General features: G+C 34.1%; 1 protein-coding gene across 1 annotated transcript in view; it reads right to left on the bottom strand.

The window, feature by feature from the left end:
* FMN2 (formin 2) overlaps positions 1-22,654 on the bottom strand; it is a 441,094-nt gene that overhangs the window by 111,112 nt on the left and 307,328 nt on the right. Inside the window, exon 14 of the mRNA XM_072647566.1 lies at positions 4,591-4,683. Within this exon, the coding sequence (XP_072503667.1) occupies positions 4,591-4,683 (93 nt within the window). The remainder of the gene's footprint in view (positions 1-4,590; positions 4,684-22,654) is intronic.

Here is a 22,654-nt window from a genome sequence, read left to right as displayed (position 1 = left end):
TTGTATCTTTTCTAATGCTGTTTCTTTTACATTCAGCAATTATGCTTTTCAAGTAAGTGTCTGATATGAGATAGAGCTGTATTTAAAGCTGTTGTGGAAAACCAAATAACCAAACCTATTAAATAAGAACACTTAGTTTTACATACAATACTAAGCTGTAATTCAATCATTTCTGACCTATGAAGTCTTCTCTCCTATGAAGTAAGGAGTTTTGTGACATGTATTTTCCTTGATATGTGATATCTGAAAGCTATTTTCAGACTGGGTTAGATGACCTCTTTCAGATCCCTTCCAGCACTATGATTCTATGGGGGGCTTCTCACTATAGATACCTGACCAAACAAGATAGAGCAAATAACCTTAGATGATAGACTGCTTATCCAGGGAAGTAGTAAAAAGTGGTTCGGTCCATTGGGCTACTTGGCTACTTTAATCGTAAATTTTTAAAAAATATACGTTTTTCTGAAATGCTGAGAATCTTCTTCAGTCTTTGTAATAATTGAAACAGGTTGTATTTTTTGCTTATTTTCAAAAAGGAAATAAAAGCAATAGCAAATCTTATCACCCCATCTATGGAGCATTGCTTAGTGTTCTCTAAGTACTTTTTTTTTGATAGAAAATATTCACTTCTTTTGGAAGCAAATATTTTGGGACTCTCTGGCACAGTTAATATCCCACTGCTTTCACCATCACTTCATCCTCAAGTATAGTATTTCCAATACCAAAGACTGTATATTTTAAAAAGACTTGAAGTTTCAACACTCTTTTAATTATAACCTTGTGTTTACAGATTTATTCTTTTTTTCCCCTTGTTTTTACTTCTCTAGTTCAGCTACAATTTTCCATGTTTGGTTTCAGCATGAAATTACTGTTGGGAGAGAGAAGAGAAGACGGATGGCAAATGGGCGGAGGGTAAAGCAACTAAAACATCTTATTAACTATTTTTAAATTTCTGAAACCATAAGAGGAGAGAAAGAAAATGGAAGACTGCGTCTATTTAATGGAACGGAGAAGAACTGTATGTTTGGTCTTTTAAGTTTGAAAAAGTTTAAAAAGTCAAAAACATAAAAAAAATTTTTTCTTTCAAAAGTATATTATGTAAGTCAAAATCGTGATCCATGTCAACAAAGGATAACCAGGATTCCATTGTCTTCCAAGTCACCTCCCTAATAAGAACAAAGCTCCTGACAGTTTCAGTGGAGGGTCTATAAAGAGGAAAATATACTGGGAGATATATGCATACATACATATATACATACACACATACATACATGAGTGTGTGTGTGTGTGTGTGTGTGTGTGTATGTTTTAAGGAAGAAAATTAAATCTAAGTTCCCTTCAAATGCTAAAATAATAGCATTCTTTAAAAGTGATTAGCATAACTCCTTCTCTAACTTATTCTTTGTCCTGAATGAATTGAGGGGCTGAGGAGGAATGGAAAAGAAAAGGGAATGTTTGTGATGCCATAATGGTGGTAGAAGACATCAAGGTGGGAGATTTTCTGATGGTTACCTCTGCTTCACTTTCCTATCAGCCCTGATTCTCTCTTCCTCTTATTCTCACTCTTTTTCTTCCTTTTATTGTTACAGAATCCATAATTTTAAAAGGTTAAGATAAAGGTAATAAGACAAAACTAAACAGCTATCTGGAAAATAAGAATCTTAATTCCCTGGAATTGATGCAAGAGAATGAAATTGTACACTTATTTTGTCATAGGCTATAGGTATCTAGTCAATGATTACCTTAATCAAAAAGTTCAATTTCACTGTTGTACGTAAGTTCCATCTGTGCATTCCAGTATTCCAGAAAATACTGACTTTTCATTTTGTTTTTGCAATTTAAATGTATAATACTTTCCTTTTTCATAAAAAACCAAACAACAAAACCATTACTGCTTTAACAGCAGTTACTTTTTTAATATTTAAAAGATGTAACTTATTTCACATAGTTTTTAGAGCACTTAGTCTATTCTGAAAACATTATACGTACATTCAAATTTTGAATGTTCATCTTAAAGTCATTTCACATAAGTGAACGAAGTTCAGGCTTTGTCATTCTTCTCAACATTCAGCCAATGTTATCTCAATTCCAAGTTATTTGAAAATATTATTTTAATTGCTACAAAATAATAATTACATAAAAATTGATTTGACCCAACCTGTACCTACAGAAGTTTATTTCATCTGACTTAAGCATAAACTTTAACTGGAATATTTGTTGATTATGTTTATATATTAAAAAAAAGTTCTTAAGAAACCAATGTAGTTCAAAAGCTTGTCAAACAAAAATGCAAATTCATTAATATATTGTGAAAACAAAGGATTTAAAATGTAAAATATTTACTATATTATTTTAGAATATAGCCAAATAATTTATTTCTTTTCATCCTTCAGTGACAGTAACAATTCCAAAATAAATTTGTAAACAGAAAACTTATACCATCCTAATAATCCAAATTTCTTGCTCCAGACTGAATTGTCATAGAGAAGTAGTAAAACAGAATTTTTCTTTTCTTTGAGATGTTTAAATATCTCACAATACAGTCAACAACTGAAACATGTTCAATACTACTCAGATCCTTATCAACTTTGAAATGTGATAGACTCACAAGATTGCAGAAGATTCAGAACAAAAAAGCCCACAAAGTTGATTTTAAAATCTGGAAAATAAAATATATGAAGAATGGCCTCTTCCTAGGAGAAACTGATAGATTGCTTAAATAAAGCCTCAATCCACCAACTGTTCAATGGTTTACTAAGACTTCACTTTGATTTTTAACTGAGTATAGAATAAACCCATGAGTCTCTATTCAATAGAAAGTGATACCTATACAGGTCTGGAGATGTGGTATAATGGATTGAGGGTTGATAATGCAAGTCAGAAATACAGGGCTTTGTACCCTGCCTCTGTGGTCATGTGACTATGGACAAATCAGAACATCTCCATGTCCTGAGTAACTCTCTAAGAGTTTTATAAAGTACTTTTCATCTGCATTTGGGAAAGTGTTTTCCATACAAAGAGTTCCATAAACTGATGAAATCATAGATACAAACCATCCACTCCCTCCATCCCCAAAAAAGACATTCGTCATTTCCTTTTAATTAATAGGAGGTAGAAATGAAAATCTGGTACCTGGCCTGGAAAATATAGTATTCTGTTTAATGGATCAGTTACACACAATTTGAGCAGCATGGTGGTCAGGGTTGTTATATTTGCAATTGATGTTTAGCAAGAAATTTTTGGTGAATTCACATCGCTTCATTTCTTTCAAATGATTCAACATGATTAAAGATTTTATGCTCCCCACACCCAAAAATGTACCGCAAATTACAGGTCCTTGAAATAAGGAAAGGGCATAACCTATCGAGCATACCACTGGTTGGAGATAACAAATGCCACCCCTCATGTCCATCAATGCTATTTATAAGGTTATTCAGGGCCTTAGCACTTACACAGAACTGCCAAAACATGATTTTAAATAATTGTGATTAAGTTTGCAAGTTGTAAACTCCTTGAAGTCATGGATTGTTTTTTGTTTTGTTTTGGTCTTTTTAGCCCCAGCACCTAGTATTATGCTTCATACAAAAGAGGCACTTTCAATAAATGCTTTTTAATGACTTGAATTGAATGATAGTGTGACACTTCATATTATATTCACATTGAGACACAAATTTTTTTCTGATGCTTTTCTTTAAGTATACTATCATATCCCAGGAAGAGGGGGAACTGTATCTGAGTCAAATTTCAATGTTACCTATTGATCGTCTAACATCAACAATAACCTTCGTAAAACACTAAAGTAAATTCCATATAAACTGTGAATGAAGTCACTCGGCATCATTCCTCTCTTTGCCTACATTTAGAAAAATTCCTGAAAATAAATGTTCTCAGAGTATGAAAAGATGACTTATTTGAGTACCATTCCTGTAGTTAAACTGCATCAAGCAATGAATATTCTATTCAATTATAAATTTCAAACTACAGAATTTCTCAATGCAAAATTACTTTTTTGAAGATTAGAGCAAGTCAAGCTTTGAATATTTCATTAATATCTCTGAGTTAGAATTCACTTCCTGCTTATTTTAAAGGTATGTGGAAAGAGTCAATGGGATAACAGAGTTTTTTGAGCTTACTAGAAAAAATATTAAATAAATGCTTGGTGCTATTAATGTTTTATAGAAACAAAATAATGAATAATGCAAAAGATCTGTACATGTTCTTTTGGTCCAGTGTTTTTTGACAATAATCAAATAAATAAGACAATGGTCATGTCAGAAATTTAGCAATAGTTTTTTTTTCTTAAAAAAGGAACTGTATGCTAGAGAATGCATGAAATGTTTTTATAATAGACACATAAACAAAGCCATGAGAGTCAATGACACTGTCTTTTCTGTCTTTTAAAAATGAGAATTATATAAAAAACACATCTTTAGCAGATTGTTCTCAGAATTTGTGACTCATGATTAAACTTAATCCTTAGCTTTTTGTGATGCCAAAATAAATATTCTCTTTCCAATATATATAAACAAACTTTATTCTACCTTTTTCTTGACAACAAAGGGAAAGGTGAAATAACTTCTCATTGTTTACCTTGAAAAATGAATTGCTCCATACTTTCTTTGAAAGGTTGGATGTGCTCCTCTAAGGACATCTGATAAACTTTTCCTGCTTCAGTTTCACAGGCTGAAATTAATGGAAGAAATTGCTTAGAATGCCACAAAGTTAATGATAGAATAAAATATTGTTAAAAATACAGATATATCAGCTAATGTTAGACAGTCTGGTTAGCCCTGAAAACTGATTGATTTTGACTCATTTCATTGAAGCATTTGAATAAAAAAAAAAAAGCAAGTTGAGTGCAGTCATATATAATGATTCATTTAGTGGGCTATTCGCATTGTTTCAAATACAGTATAATTTGTGTGTGTGTGTGTGTGTGTGTGTGTGTGTGTGTGTGCATACAAAGGAAGAAAAGGTAGATTTATTCTGACTTGTTCTGGGAAAAAAGGTCCAATACTTGTTCTTTCTCCATTAAAAACATGATCTGATCAAAAATTTTCTAAGAAGAATCTAGTATGGCAAAGAATCTTGTATAATTATATAATTCCCACATTAAGGAGCTAAGAATTACCAATAAGAAAAGCTCTGAATTAAGATTTGTCATTGGCATAATGGTAGTAAACCACAGTATGAATTAAAAAACTGAAAATCACATATACCTTGATAGCCAACAGCTCAAATTAATAAATGCCCCATATAGCATTTGCCCTATAAACTAAATTTTTGAAGTAAAGATACCAATCATCCCAAGAGACTTAGATACTTTAGTTATGTTTCTCTCATAGAAATTTCAAGGCTAAAGGAATTCCACTGGGTGATATAGTTTTTTTCCTAGTTTAACAAGAGGATTTAGAAAGTTGTGGGGCAAAGGTGTTGTACTAATAGTAGACATTCTACCTCCATAATATAGGAAAAGGAGAATTTGGGTATACTATGATTTGGTATCAATCATAACTTCATTTCTGATAGCTGATTTATTAGTAACATGATAAATCAAATAGGTGACCTACAAACAGGAATAAGATGTGGAACAGAAATTAATCTGAAGACCTCATATTGTTTGTACTGGTTTTCTATTAACATTATATAATGAATAAAGGAGAGTTTATCTTGAAGCCCAGAATGCCTAGTTTTGAGAAGTGAAGACTTAGTCAGGGTAGGAGGAGGAGGATATGATTACTATCTTCAAATATTTGAGAGACTTTCAAATAAAAATTTATTTTTGTGGCTTTAAGGAACAGAACTAGAGCAAGAGTGGAAGTTGCAAGGCAGATTTTTGACTCATTGTAAGAGTGACTTTTCCAACCAATAAATTAAATTGGGTTGCCAATTTAATAGCAATCTCTTCATCAATGGAAATAGATTGTGAAAATAGATCCCTGCCCTGGAAGGATAGGAGTGGAGATTGAATTATGTGACATTTAGCTGCGAGGAAGAATTCCTTCCCCTTCCCCAGCCCCCCCCCCCCCCCCCCCAAATAAAGACCTGGCCAAAGAGATCAAAATCACATAAGAACAGCACAGGGTGCATATCATTCCTACTGTCTTGCCTCATTCTTGCGTTTTACTGAGGATGTTTTTAGTGATTATATTTTAGCAATTAATTCAACTACAATGAACAGTTATTTAATGCATTCACACACAAAAAATGCTGAATATAAAAACAGAACACTAAACATATAGGAATAACAGGTCCTTTTCTTTCAACACCCAAAGCACACATTCTGGTTTAGGCCCTCAATACTTTGTGTCTGAAATATTACAGTATTGTTATTTTTTTTTAATTGATAGTTTTGTTTTTATTTTTTCAAATTTTTATTTTTCCCAATTACATGTAAAAACGGTTTTTAACATACACTTTTTTAAAATTTTCAGTTCCAATTATTTCTCTCCCTCTCTCTTCTGCCCTTCCTTGAGAAGGTAAGAAATTGGATGCAGATTCTACACGTGCAACCATGCAAAATATTTTTCATGTTAGCCATGTTGCTAAGAAAACACACTTAAAAAAACAAGAAAAATAAAGAAAGTTTAAAAAGTGTGCTTTGATATGCATTCAGACTTCATCAGCTTTTTCTCTGGAGATGAATAGCAATTTTTCTTCATAAGCCCTTCAGAATTCTCTTGGATCATTTTATTACTGAGAACAGCTAAGTCATTCACATATGATCATCACACAATATTGCTGTTACTGTGTACAATGTTCTCCTGGTTCTTCTCATCTAAATTTGCATCACTTTATATAACTCTTCCCAGGTTTTTCTGAAACCATCCTTCTCATCATTTCTTATAACACAATAATATTCCATAACTTGTTCAGCCATTCCCCAATTAATGTACATCCTCTCAACTTCTAATCGTTGCCACCACCAAAAGAGCTGCTATATGGATTTTTGTACATATAGGTCTTTTTTCTTCTTTAAAAATCTTTTTAGGATATAGACCCAATAGTGGTATTGCTAAATCAAAGCATATGTACAGTTTTATAGCTTTTTTGCTGCATTCCAAATTGCTCCCCAGAATGTTCACAACACCACCAATAGTGCATGAGTGTCCCAATTTTTCCACATTCCCTCTAGCCTTTTTCATTTTCCTTTTCTGCCATATTAACCAATCTGATAGAGTGATGTGGTACCTCAGAGTTGTTTTAATTTGCATTTTTCTTATTAAAAGTGATTTGTACATTTTTATGTAACTATAGAAAGCTTTGATTTCTTCTTCTGAAAATTACCTGTTCATATCTTTTGGCCATTTATCACTTGGGGAATGACTCATATTCTTATAAATTTGACTCAGTTCTCTATCATGTTTGAGAAATTAGGCCTTTATCAGATACTTGCTGTAATCTCTTCCCTACCCCACCCCCAGTTTTCTGCTTTCCATCTAATCTTGATTGCATTGGTTTTGTTTATATAAAACCTTTTAAATTTAATATAATCAAAATTATCCATTTTACATCCTGTAATGCTTTCTATCTTTTATTTGGTCACAAATTCTTCTCTTATCCAAACATCTGACAGGCAAAATATTCCATGCTCCTAATTTGCTTATAATATCACCCTTTTGGTCTAAATCATGTACTCAGTTTAACCTTATATTGGTTTATGGCATGAGATGTTTTTGTACATCTTTTTTCTGCCAAATTGGTTTCCTATTTTCCCAGTAACTTTTGTCAGATAGTGAGTTCTTGTCCCAAATGCTTGCATCTTTGGATTTATCAAAAACTAAATTATTACGGACATTTACTATAATGCAATTTGTACCCAATCTATTCCACTGATCAACCTCTCTGTTTCTTATCCACTACCAGACTGTTTTGGTGACTTTTTTTTTGTAATATGGCTTTGTATTACAGCTTGAGATTGTGTACTGCTAGGCCACATTCCTTTACTTTTTTTCCCATAAATTTCCTTGATATTCTTGAATTTTTGTTCTTCCAGATGAATTTTATTATTTTTTCTATCTCTATAAAATAATTTTTGGTAGTTTATTTGGGATGGCACTAAATAAGAAATTTAATTTCAAAGAATTTTCATTTATGTCATATTGGCTTGACCTACCCATGAGAAGTTAATATTTCTCAAAATGTACAAATCTGGCTTTATTTGTGTGATAAAGGAACAAGTTACTTAAGTTTTCAGTGCCAATTTGTTCACCTGTAAAATGAAATACTAGTACTTTCCCCACTTAATGCACAGAAGTGCTGTATGGGAAATGCTTTGCAAATCTTATGAAATTATACAAAATGAGTTACCTACACTTAAGCTCCCTTTTCACATATTTTGAACTTGAAAAGGGAGCTAAATTTCCTTGGAATCACTTTTTCACTTCTTTTCTTTCAAATAAGTATATATTCATTGGGTTGCATATATGAACTTTGTGCTATATTATTTCCTGAAACACGTACAGGATGCCAAGTTATCTTTTGATATTTTTATTTTGTGTAAACTGTGTCATCTCAGCTAGGATTATAAACTAGTTACATAAGAAGTGCTCAATAAATGCTTGTTGACTGACCTCTTGAAGGCAGAGGATTCGGACATTTTTTAAATGGACATAATCCCTGTCCTTTAGAAGCTTATAGTCTATTGAATATCCCACTTCCTCTCCTATCCCCCATTTATGCTACCTTCAGTGGTCTTTGGTAAAATATTCTGCATATAACTTCTTGAATTAAAATAATGAAAACTTAGGAAAGACTTTAAGAATTGACTAATGGGATCTTCTGCTCATTATAATAATCCACTCTACAATATCCCTGAGAGATACTGTATGAACACTTTATTTCATTTATGACATGGTTTTCAACATATGGAAAGCTTTATGAGAGAATCCTTTTCAGAGTCTTTACATACAATGAATTATATGGACTTCATAGTAATAAAATATTTGGAGTATACCCAGTTTTTGCTTATTGAAATGAATTATATTAAATGTTTATTTTTTAAGTTTTTACTTAAGTTACCAAATCAAATCAAGTTACCATTATATAGAAGCTCAATAGTTTCTGAGGTGGCTTCTACCATTCATTTTTTTTAAGTTCTTCCCAATATTGAGTTAAAGGGTAAATCTCCAAAACATCCTCTGATTCTAATTCTGTCCTCTAAAGCAATATAAAATCAAGCTTACTATTTTTTTCCACAAGAAAACTTAGTCATGGTGTCCCACCTGAGTTTATTCTCCTCTAGGATAAACATTCCCAGCTCTTTGCGTTCACCATATTAACCAGTTTGTAGTCCTCCCAACATCCTGACCATTCTTCTCTGGATGCTCTTTACTTCATACATATGCTTCTCAAAGCACAGTGTATACAACTAAACACAACTTGACACATATGGTCTGACCCGTGAAAAGGACCATAGCACCTTTTTTTTGACCCATACATTAAATTTCTAAACATTTTTTAACTAACAAATAGCCTTGGTTTGGTAACTTAAGTAAAAGGTTAAAAAATAACCATTTAGTATGATTCATTCCAAAAAACAAAAACTGAATATTCTCCAAATACTTATATAATTTGTTACATATAAAGACTATGCAAAGAATTCTCTCATAAAGTTTTCCATACGTTGAACAAGACCTATAAGCATACCATAAATATCATACCATATTATAAATGAAATCTGAGGAGTCAAGTCTGACTACTTAAATTTCAACATCCAACTTTTGCTCATGGAGCACTTACTGACTTGGAGTTATTTTTAAAGAGCCGGAAATTCCCACTGATGACCTGAGTCCTGGCCATTCTAAATTGTTGCATGTCATGTTGTACAACTTATCTTTTTGGCTATTATTCACCTTCAAGACTGATATATGAATATATAGATATTTTTTGTTAAAGATTTCAAATACTGTAATCTTACAAAACATGTGGGGTCATTTGGAAACATTTTGAAAGGCAGCAATAGATAGGCTTCTTGGAAAATATGCATTGTAGTCAAACCCAAGTATTAAAAAAAAGCATTTGTTAGGAGTCTGTGTTGGCATCACTAGCTAATTCCAATCTTGTGGGGTTTTGTTGTTTTTAAAGACATTTCTAGTCCAAAAGTACTTTGTTTTGTGTTAGAGGGCTAATATTGGAAACCACATGTACTTCAAGTACAATGAGGAATCTAGCCAGTGGAGATAGGAAAAAGCAGCGGCAATAACAAACAAAAACAAACAAAAATTTTTTAGATGAACTTATTGAAAATGTTTCTAATACTATCTGTAGCTACAGTAGGACACATACTTCTTTCATCATGTTATTAATGCCACCACTGTCATTTCACACTCTCTGAAATGAATCAGGGTTTCATATAGACCAGTGCTCTTGTCACTTTTTAACTGAACTTAACATTTTTACCGGTATCTTAGATTGATGTGAATCAATGTTAAAGATTATATTCTAAAACATACAACTACTATTTTACTATATTGCTTACCATTTCTCATTTTTATCCCACCTACTCCCTCTCCTTATGCTTAGTATGGCATACATAGTCCCCACCTTGCCTATCCTGTTCTTTGTGTTATCTTGTATTCATTTACTTTTGTGCACATTAGTTTCCCTATAAGACTATAAACTCCTTGAGGGCAAGGACTATTTAATGCTTGGCTTTTTACCCCCAGCAATTATCCAGGTATCTTTCTCTTAGTTAGTGATTAACAATATTTTGTTTGTTGAATTGAAGTCACAACTCAGGTATCACTTTTTCTCTTGCAACCCTTCCATGACTTTCTCAAGTAAAAGTGCTCTTGTAATTAGAAATATAAGGTTTAGCTAGAGTAAGAGTAAACTCTCATGATTTCTGCTTGAATTTACTATCTTCACCATGAGACCACTGAGTTAAAGGCTACTGCCTCGCCCTGCATGCCTCAAAGGACCAGCCTCTATTACTTCATCTAAAATGTTACATAGCAGGAATGTTATTCAATCATCACCAAAGAATAATGATAGAAGTAACAACCTGAATGAAAAAAGGGATGGGTGGTAGGGGTGAAAAATATTCCCCAGCAAAGTCTTTCCCTAATTATGAATAGGTGTTTTGCCCAGGATTTGAACAGCTAAATATGAAGTGCAATGCTGTAGAATGCAGTGCTGATAAGGTCATTTAAAGCAAGGAATTAATGAGACTAAGGCCCTATGACATTTGAATTTGATTCCTGGACATGTCTCAGAACGGAAGAATGATAATTTCCTGGCCAGGAATAATAAATAATTAATAAATTATTATAAATACGAATATTTAGTAAACAATAAATACGAAAAAAATTTTCCTGTTGTATCTGAAATATGATCAAAATGACTTTGCATTTAAAAGAAAGCATAAAGAAGAAATCTACCTGTACAATAACTACCAATTATACAGTGCTTTAAATTTTGTAAAACTGCTATATTTATATGTAGTATGTAAATATTATGCATATAATGTGTGCAAAAATGCTACATATATAGTATATAGGCATATATATATTGATTAAGGTGTGTGTCCAAATATACATATGTATGCATATAGCTAGCTAGCTAGTTTGATGCTCAAATACCCGTGATGTGGGTTTTAATATCATCTCCATTTTAAAGAAGAGGGAACAGAGGCTAAGAAGGGTCAATGAATTACTCAGGGCCACAGATCTTCATGACTACCACGTCCAGTACTTTTTTCACTGTGCCACACATCCAGTCATTTATCAACAAGGCAGATACAAGACAGAATAACTACCACATGGAAGAAAGCAGTAGAGTCAACTCAGATTTCACAGGAAATTAAATTCAAAGAAAAAGCAAGTATTATAACCCATGGTCTTAGATTTCTATATAGAAATTATGTCCTTTCTATTATTTTTATTGCCTTTGTCTACCAATGAACAAGGAGTATTTCTCAAATTATTTGGATTTGTGTATATTTAGGCAAAAAATGCTTTGAGTGCGCAGAGAACAGATAGAAGCCAAGGTGAACTGGAAATCTTAATTCAAAGAGGCAAAGTTAACCACATAAGGTTTCACTGAGATTTGGTGGGATGATATCCATTAGAAAAATAGTGCTCCAAATACTTTTTCTAGAGATAAAAAGAGACCAGCAAAAGTGGTAATGTAAGAAGAAGCAGTAAAACTAAGTTATCCACACAGTTACTCTTATAACAATCTAAAAATAATCACAGACTGAGAGATCAGAAAATCTAAGGGAAAAGTATAGTGTGATCTCAAGCCTGAGATCACAACTTCATCTCTCAGAAAAGGGATCAGTGAAGGAATGATGGAACAGGAATTTGCCAACTGTTTTGTTACTCTGACCATAAAGGATTCAGCTCCTGGCTATGATCATTGGTCCACAGGCAGCTCTACTGATTTTATACCAGAGTCTTGGACTCAACGACCCATCCCTACCCCTAAGAGGGCACTGACCAAAAGAGGGCCAGAAGTTCTATTCCTCTGAGTCTAGACAAGAATGACTCAGAATTTCACTTTCATCTGAATTGTTTAAAGGAAAGTAGAGTGCTCATACACAAATACACACACACACACACACTTTATAAATTCAGCTCTACAGGAAAACAGAAGGGAATGTGGAGGTGGGATGGAAAAATAAAGCGGAAGGAGAGATTTAGAGATGAAGTAGTCCTCTGATAAGCAAATGTTAACCTGGAAAGGGTGGACTGTGAGGAGGGATTTAAAGAGAAGGAAAAATTAAGAATCAGTGACTGTACACAGATGAAGGTAAGAGAAGAGGGGCAAGGGAGAAGAAACTGATTGTACAAAGCATGGAAAAATGGACTAAACACTTTCTATGCCACCATTCTAATCTTTTTTATTGTTGTTTGGTTTTCAATTTCGAAGATGACCAATGATATCATGAGGTAATGTCTTGACTTATTCATGAACTGGATTTAAATGAAGCAGAATTGCACAAAGTCATCAGTCTCACTCCCTTCCAGAGTCATCAAAGTCCAGTGGTAAGATAAAAGTCAAGATGACTGTCAATGGCACAGGATATATTGGATGACATTGGCATTTTCCATGTCTGACTGTGCTCTAAATTCTGCACAGCAACTGCTTCAGCCATCTTTATGGCCTTGGGAAAAATTGTTCTCATCTGTCCATTCTTTGATGCTTAGAGTAGACACTCCCCAACTCACTGATGGATTTGAGGCCCAATGGTTACCCACAACTTGGTTCAGCCTGTGTGCTAAGATAGTTTACTGGGGTGTGATTGCTGTGCATCTTACAGTTTTTAGAGCCACATCTGAGAGCCAAGTGCCAGGAGGACACCAAAGGTGGATGAGCAGGCAAAAAAAGACTGAGCAAGCCTCCTCCACCAGAGGAGCTACTCCTCCCTGAACACCCCCATATACACAATTGTCTTTGTAAGAAGTGGAGCAAAGACAAGGAAAAGGATAAGAGAATAGTATGGAGGTGATACACAGTGAACTATCAAAACTATAAACATGAATGGGCTGAACTCACCCAGAAAATGAAAGTAGATAACAGCATGAATTAGAACATCCATTCATGGAATGCTCTTCCTCCTCACTTCCCTGACTTCTTTTAAATCCCAGGTGAAATCTCATCTTTTTCAGGAAGTCTTTCTTGAGCTTTCTTAATCCCAGTGCTTTCCTCTGTTGATTTTTTACCTCCTATTTGTTCCTGAATAGAGCTTACTTGTATATTGTTATTTGCATGTTGCCTGTCCCATTAGATTGTGAACTACTCAAGAGCAGGGATTGTCTTTTATCTATGCTTGGCACAGTGCTTGGCATAATAGGGTTTTATTAAATATTTATTGACTGACAAAGTAGAATTCAATTTTGTTTACAAAAAGCAGAGTTGAAACATGAATATAAACATAGAGTTAAAATAGGGGTTCAGAGAAAAAAATTGATTATTCTTCAGCTAAACTCAAAAAAGCAGGATGAGCAATAATGATGTCAGATAAGACAAAATCAGCTATATACATATATATATGTATATATATATGACTTTATTAAAATAGATAACCAAGAGAAACTAAGCTAAATAGTAGCTAACAAAATGTGTTGATACAAGTACTTAACATATATGCACAGAATGGAGTAGAATAAAATATTAAAAAGAAAAGATAAATAGATAACAAAGGGATAAAAGGAAGTAAATCCTATGAACCTTAATATACCTCTACATTACAATGGATACAACTAAAATAAAAAATTAAATTTAACTTCATTATCAGCACAATATAAAATTAATCCATATAAATCATTAGCACTTCAGCATATTGCTGCTGACACCCAGGAAAAAAGAGAGAATTCCATTTAAAATAACTACAAAATTTATAAAATATTTGGGAGTCTACCTACCAAAGTACACATAGACATTCTGTGAATACAACTACAAAACACTCTTTGCCTAAATAAATATTATTATAAATTATTTGAGAAATACTACTTAATCATAGGAAGACCAAGGCAATACAATAAAAATGACAATAATAATTTAATTTACTTATTACAACTAAACAACCAAAGAATTACTTTATGGAGCTAGAAGAGAAAAATAACTAAATTCATCTGCAGGAACAAAAGATGAATTAAGGGAAATAACAGAGAAAAAAGATTCAGTGAAGAGGGTTTAGCAGTAACAGATCTCAAACTATACTACAAAGTAGTGTTCATCAAAGTAGTTTGCTACTATTTTAAAAATTAGATCTGTGGAACAGATTAGGGACACAATATTCAAAAGCAAACAATAATTTCCTAGTATTCGATAAATACAATGATCCAAGCTATTAAAGATTCTCTAGCTAAAACAAAAATGCTTGGAAAACTGGAAAGTACTTTGATAGAAATAAGGCTTAGTTCAAGATTTCACAGCATCTACCAATATAAGCTCTAATGGATTTAATTACTTAGATATAAAAGGTCATATCATAAATACATTAGAAGAGGAAAGGAGGAATTATCTTCCAGATGTATAGGTAGGAAGAGATTTCATACCTAAATAAAATATAGAAACAATGACAGAAGAAAAAAAATATAAAATGTTTTAATTTGCACAAACAAAAACAATGCAGATATGATCAGAAGGTAAATAGATTACTGGGGAAATCTTTGTGGCAAGTTGCTCTGATAAAAGTGTCACTTCTAAGACATATAAGGAATTGATTAAAATGTATAAAAATAAGTTTCACTTCCCAATTGACATATAATCAAAGAAAATTACTAAGAAGCTTTAAGAAGATATCTAAGCTATCAATAGCCACATGGAAAGAAAAAAAGGGCTCTAAACAACTAATAATTATAGAACTACAAATAAAAGTAAATCTGAGGTCCCATTTTATACTCATTAGATTAACAAAATTGAAAAAAGAAAAATATTAAAAGGGTTGAATTAGAAGAGGGATATTGCTATATTACTGCCATCAACAACTCCGAACCTGTACAGCCATTCTAAAATTTTTTAAATTGGTTACAAGAAGATATTAAATTGTATGTACCTTTTTACCCAGTAACACTTTTACTAAGTTTTCATCCCAAAGACATCAATGAAAGAGGAAAAGGACCTATATGTACAAATATATTTATATTAGCACTTTTCATTGTAGCCTAAAACAGAGAGCTCACCTACCAGAGAATGGCTAAATAATTGTGGTATATGAAAGAAATGTAATATTATTGTGCCATAGCAATGAAATATAGAATTTCAGAGGAACCTGTGAAGACTTCTATGATCTGATGTAGACTGACATGAACAGAACCAGAAATACAATTTACAAAACAACATTATAGAGAAATACAACACTGAAAGACTTTGGGACTTTTATTAATGAATTTCCTGTTCGTTTCCCAACAGAAAACTCATGGGCTCAATATCCAGAATAAGACTCACATTTTTGGAGACGGCCAGATTTTGTTTTGCTTGACTATGTATATTTGTTACCAAGCGGGTTTTGTTTTTTTTTTTTGTTATTGTTGTTTTCTCAATTGGGGCAGAAGGAAAAATTGGAAGGAGAGAAAATAAGTGCTATTTAAAGTATAACAAAGTAAACCTAAAAAGACCTATAATTAAAAGGATGGAAGAGCATTATGGAGTAAAAAGATTTGCTCCTATAAGGAAATCAAGGAACCTGAAAGGGAATGGGATATACAGTAATGAGTATTTGGGAGTAGGTCAATGGAAACCCAGATAGAAGCAATATTGTCATCATAGTATAGACCACCTGGCAAGAAAGAAAAAATAGAGTTCAGGAAACAAATCACAAGCCAGGAACTATGGCATAATATAATAGTGATGGGGGATTTCAATTTTCCAGACATTTGCTGGAGCTGTCTCTCTGCCAGAAGCAAAAAGCTAATAATTTCTTTACTTTTTAATGATAATTTCATCCTTCAAAAAGATTGAAGAATCACAAAGGGGAATTCTATTCTGGATCAAGAAAACCTGGTAGCAGACTGAGGAATGATGGAAAACTTGGGGCTGGGGGTGGGAAATGAATCTTTTATCTCAAAGTTTATGACTGAAAAGTAGAGGAAAATAAGATTTTTTGATAAAACATTTCAAAGTGCTTTGAGAGAGTCTAGGCCTAAACTTCAACAATCCAGAGAGGACAGAGTGAATTTCAGAAATGAAGATCTGAAGACACAAAGAAAAAAAAAAGGAAGGGAAGGAGTTGTGGAAGGAAGGAGCTAGAAAAAGATAGACAGAGGGAGAGAGACAGAGAAAGAGCACTGAGCACTATGTTAATAAGCACTTTACAAATATTATCTCATTATATCCTCACAACAGCCCTGTGAGACAGGTGCTATTATTATCTCCATTTTACAATTGAGGAAACTGAGGCAGAAAGAGGTTAAGTGATTTGCCTAGAGTTCAAAGGATAATATGAAGGCAGATTTGCATGAGGGTTTTCGTATGCTAGGTGGCAAAGTGGACTCTCTCAGTTGAGAACTTTGCCTCATATGTTACAGATCAAATTGATGCCATTTTGCTATGACCTCCCTTTCTCATCTATCACTCAGGTGCCTTCTGCTATTATCTCCTCCTTTAACATGATGAAGTGGATTTACATTTGTTCCAAAAGATTTGACTTAGTTTTATTTTTTTTTATTTTGTTTTGCAGTTAATAATGTTTTATTTTTTCCTAGTTACATGCAAAATAGTTTTCAGCATTCATTTTTTTAAGATGTTGAATCCAAAATTTTCTCCCTTTCTCCTTTCCCTTCCCCCTCCCCAAGACAACAAGGGATATGATATAGACTATACATGTACAATCATGTTAAGCATATTTTCACATTAGTCATGTCGTGAAAGAAGAGTCAGAACAAAAGGGAAAAACCACAAGAAAGAAAAAACAAAAATCAAAGACAATGGAAAAGGGAAAAATAGTATACTTAGATCTGCATACAGACTCCACAGTTCTTTCTCTGAATGTGGATAACATTTTCCACCATGAGTCCTGGAATGGTCTTGAATCATTATATTGCTTTTAAGAGCTAAGTCTATCAAAGTTGGTCATCTCACAATGTTGCTGTTACAGTGTACAATGTTATCCTGGTTTTGCTCATGTCCCTCACAACATCAGTTCATATAAGTCTTTCCAGGTTTTTCTGAAGTCTGCCTGCTCTTCATTTCTTATAACACAATAGTATTCCATTACATTCATATACCACAATTTGTTCAGCCATTCCCCAATTTGTGGGCATCCCCTCAATTTCCAATTCTTTGCTACCACAAAAAAAAAAGTTGCTATAAATACTTTTGTACATGTGGGTCCTTTTCCTCTTTTTTAAATGATCTCTTCAGGATACAGATCTCGTAGTGGTATTGCTGGATCAGAGTACGCACACATTTATAAGCGTTTGGCCATAATTCTCAAGTGCCCTTCAGAATGGTTGGATCAGTTCACAACTCCACAAACAAGGTATTAGTGTTCCAATTTTCCCACAATTCCAACATTTTCTTTTTTTGTCATATTAGCCAATCTGATAGGTGTGAGCTGGGTTCTCTTATCAATAGTGATTTAGAACATTTTTTTATATGAATATAGATAGCTTTAATTTTTTCATCTGAAAACTGCCTGTTCATATCCTTTGACCTTATCAATTGGAGAATGTCTTGCTTTCTTATAAATTTGACATGCTCCTCTCTATATTTTAGAAATGAGGACTTTATCAGAGACCCTGGCTATAAAAATTGTTTCCCAGCTTTCTGCTTTCCTTCTAAACTTGGTTGCATTGGTTTTGCTTGTGCAAAGTCATTTTAATTTAACGTAATCAAAATTATCCATTTTGCATTTTATAATGTTCTGTATCTCATTTGGTCATAACTATTCCTTGCTCTCCTAATTTGCTTATGGTATCACCTTTTATGTCTAAATCATATAAGCATTTCAACCTTATCCTGGTATAAGGTATGAGGACACACCACTCTTTCCTGGTTTTCCTCCTACTTATTTGACTGCTCCTTTTCTGTCTCCTTTACTAGATTCTCTTCTAGATCACTCCTTCTAACCATAGATGTCCCACAAGGTTCTGTCCTGGGACCCCTTCTCTTATCTCTAATACTTCACTTGTTGATCTCATCAGCTCCCATGGATTTAATTACCATCTCTGCACCGATGATTCTTAAATCTACCTATCCTGACCAACCTCTCCGCTGACTTATACTCTCACATCTCCAACTGCCTTTCAGACATCTCAATCTGGATGTCCAGTAGAGATCTTAAACTTAATATGTTCAAAACAGAACTTAATATCTTTCCCCTTGAGCTCTCCTACCTTCCCTATTAAAGCAGAAGGGAGTCTCTCAGTCATCATAGATTCCTCACTATCCCTCACCCTCCATTTCTAGTCTGTTACCAAGACCTGTCAATTTCACCTTTGCAATATCTCCTGAATAAGTCCCACTCTGTCCTTTGACACTATCACCATTCTCGATTCAGCTACTAAAATGATCATGTTGCATGGTCCCATTCCCATTCAATAAACTTCAGTGGCTTCCTATTGCTTCTAGGAGCAAATGCAAAATGCTTTGTTTGGCACTTAAAGCCCCCTCAAAACCTAGCCCCCTTTGACATTTCCAGTCTTCTTATACCTTATTCTCTGAAATATACTCTTGGATCCAGTGACACTGGCTTCTAGGCTATTCCGTGAGCAAAGTGCATTATTTCTCAGCTTGGGCATTCTCTCTGCTGATCCTGTGCCTGGAGTGCTCTCCCTCCTCTGCTCTGTCTTCTGACCTTCTGGCTTTTAATTCTCAACTAAAATGCCACCTTTTACTTTCCCCAACCTGTCTGAACTCCCATCTTCCCACTATTAATTATTTCTTATTTATCCTGTAGATGCTTGCTTTGTATATATTTATCCACATGTTGTCTCATTGGATTGCAACCTCCTTGGGGGCAGAGACTGTCTTTTGCCTCTTTTTGTAACCCCAGTGCTTAGCACATAATGGGCATTATAAAGATTACTGATAGATTGATTACTATATGTCAGGCCCTGTGTTAAGTGCTTTACAAACATTATCTCATTTGATACTCACAGCTCTTCAAGTAGGTGCTATTGTCATTATGATTTAATAGATGAGGAGACAGACAGAGATTAAGTCTGATGGTCACCCAGGGTTGCACAGCAAGGGAGAAAGCATCTGGGGCTATATGTGACCTCAGTTTTTCCTGATTTTAGGACCAATGCTCTATCTACCGCACCATCTAGATACCCCCATCACTGGTGAACATTTAGAAATGTAAGCAGCGATCACCAAAAAACAACATAGCTTTATCCAGGTCATACCAGACACAGTTACTAGTCTTGCATGTTAAGAGAATGCTATTGATATGTTTTAGTAAAATACTTGACAAGTTCAAATATTTAACTATTTAAAAAAAAAAAAACAGGAATTGGGGTATAAACACCAGTAGCATGCTTCTTAAATTGAAGATGACAAAAAAAAAAAAAACTGTGAAGGAAAGCTTAGAACATATTGGATGAGAGTCAATATGCAAAAAGGTCTTGACAGTAGAGACCACTAGGCAGAATCTAATGAGATGAAATTTAATGGAATAAAAGTTTTAGATTCATATTAAAAAAAAAAAAAAGCAACTTTTCAAGTTCCAGATGGGGAAGGCATGGTTCAGCTGAAAAAACAGATGGTAGTTTTAGGGGACTGCAAAATCGATATGAGACAACAGTTTAACACGGCAGCCAAAAAAAGTTAATTTGAATCTAGTCTGTACAAAGCAAGCCAGAGTGACACTCCTTTTCCTGTCTCTCTGACTTTGAACTGGCTATCCCCCATATCTGGAAAGCTCTTGCCTCTCTCTCTTCTTTTAGAATCCCTGGTTTCTTCTAAGGTACAGCTCAAATGTCTCTTTCTGCAGGCAGTCTTTTTTGGTCCTGCTATCTACTTTGAATCTTCCCTTTTCAGGCTGCCTGTCTTCCATGATGTATGCATTTTGTACATACCTAATTGTTTATACGTTGTCTTTCCCATTGGACTATAAGCTCTTTAAAGAAAGAGGTTGCTGTTACTTCAGTGTACAACACAGTGTTTTGCATATAACAAGTTCTTAAAAAACTCTTGTTGATTGATTATGTCGAGGATTAGGGAGATGATGAACTTGATGTATTCTGCCTGGCTTAGACTGTATCTAGAATATAGTTTTCAGTTTTAGGCATCACATTTTAGGAAATACCATAATAATCTGGATAATTTCCTACGGAGGACAAAGAAGATGGTTATTTAGTTGTTTTTCAGTTGTGTCTGACTATTCATGAACCCACTTAGGTTTTCTTGACAAAGATACTAGAGTGGTTTGCAATTTAACTTCTTTAGCTCATTTTATAGATGATGAAACTTAGGCAAACATGTTTTAAGTGATGTGCCCAGGGTCACTGAGCTGGTAAGAGTTTGAGGCAGTTTATTTCACTTTGGGATCTAATTGTAAGTTTTTCTGTATATTAAACTTGTCTCTTTGGAACTTTCACCCTTTGTATCTAATTCTACTCATTTGAGCCAAGTGGGACAATTAAAGGCATCTATCATGACCCTTTCAATTCCAACTCTTGCCTTGTCTAGCTTAAACATACCCCTTTTTCAAAAATTCATTACTTTATCTCATGGAAGTTAGATATGTAAATACTTTTACCATTTTCCTTCCTTGTTTCCTTCATTTTTTCTTTCCCTTCTTCCTTCCTTGTTGTCAACCTCTTTATTGAACAAATGGAGAGACACTAACGCTAGGGTTAAGTGACTTACCCAAGGTCTCAGAAACAGCAAATAACAGTCAAAACTATGTAGCTTGACCTCAAACCGTGTGCATCTCCCACCCCATCCCGTTCTTTTGCCCTTATATTTCCCTATTGTTGAGGGCACCACCATCCTCCCAGTCCACTGGGCACAAAACTGCGTCATTATCAAGTCTTCATTATCTCTAACCTCCATATTCAATCTGTTGCCAAGACCTGTTAATGTTGCCTTTGAAATATCTCTCAAATATGGCTGTTTCCTCTGATACTGCCACCACTCTGGTGTAGACCCTTGTCTCCTCGTGTTTGGACTACTGCAATAGCCTGCTGATGGGTCATTCTACCTCACTTCTTTCCCTACTCCAATCATCCTTCATTCAACCACCACACAGGTCCAACCATGCCACCCAAAACCCCCTTCTCCATAAACTCCAGAGGCTGCTTAATCTTGTCTGTGATCAAATACAAAATCCTTTATTTGGCATTCAAAGCCCTTTGTAACTTGGACCCCTCATCTCACCTTTTCCAGTATTCGTATATCTTATTCTCTGCCATATATTCTTTCATCCAGTGACACTGCCCTCCTGGTTGTTCACAAAGACACTCCATCTCTCAACCCCAGGTATTTCCCCCATGCCTGGAATGCACTCCCTGCTTACCTCTGTCTACTTATTTCCCTGGCTTTCTTGAAGTCCCAATTAAAATTTCATCGGATCAAGGAAACCTTTTTTCAGTCTCTAGTAATCCTAGTGACTTCTCTCTATCAGTTTCCTATTTCTACTAGATATAGCTTGTCAGAATATACATGTTTGTTTCTTCTCCTATTAAACTATAAGCTCCTTGAGAGGAGGCCCTGTCTTTGACTCTTTTTGTATTCCCAGTTCTTCGCACAGTGCCTGATAAGGCCCTTAATAAATGCTTATTATTATAATGAATTACTCATTTGCTTTGCTAGATTACTAAGTATTCTTAAAAATTGGAATGAGCTAAAATTTGTATATAATTGTATGTGTGTGAGGTATTTTTACATATCTAACTTCCATGAGATAAAGTAATGAATTAGATGATGTCTTTATGCTCTGTCTAGTTTGATGACTTCACACCACTATTATTTATGTGATTCTAATAAGCAGGAACCATAAGAAGTAGAAAGGGGCCAAGTTTAAGCATGGTATTGTATCAGTAAAAGCTGATAAGGGTTAAAGATAATAGTTATCTTTGACCTCGGTATAAACAAACATAGGTTGAATGGAACATAAAGATTAGACTATTCTTTTTACCTTGTGCAGTTAAAATTCGAACATATTTTGGTTGCTATGATTCTGAAAGATATAAGGGATTCAGAAATTCCCTACCACTCCTTCCCCTGTCACACTCATCAAGCATCTCTGACAATAAAT

Source organism: Notamacropus eugenii, chromosome 2 (genome assembly GCF_028372415.1).
Source record: "Notamacropus eugenii isolate mMacEug1 chromosome 2, mMacEug1.pri_v2, whole genome shotgun sequence".
Taxonomy (NCBI): Eukaryota; Metazoa; Chordata; class Mammalia; order Diprotodontia; family Macropodidae; genus Notamacropus; species Notamacropus eugenii.
The sequence above is the reverse complement of the archived record's forward strand: the minus strand, read 5'-3'. Positions and strand labels throughout refer to the sequence as shown.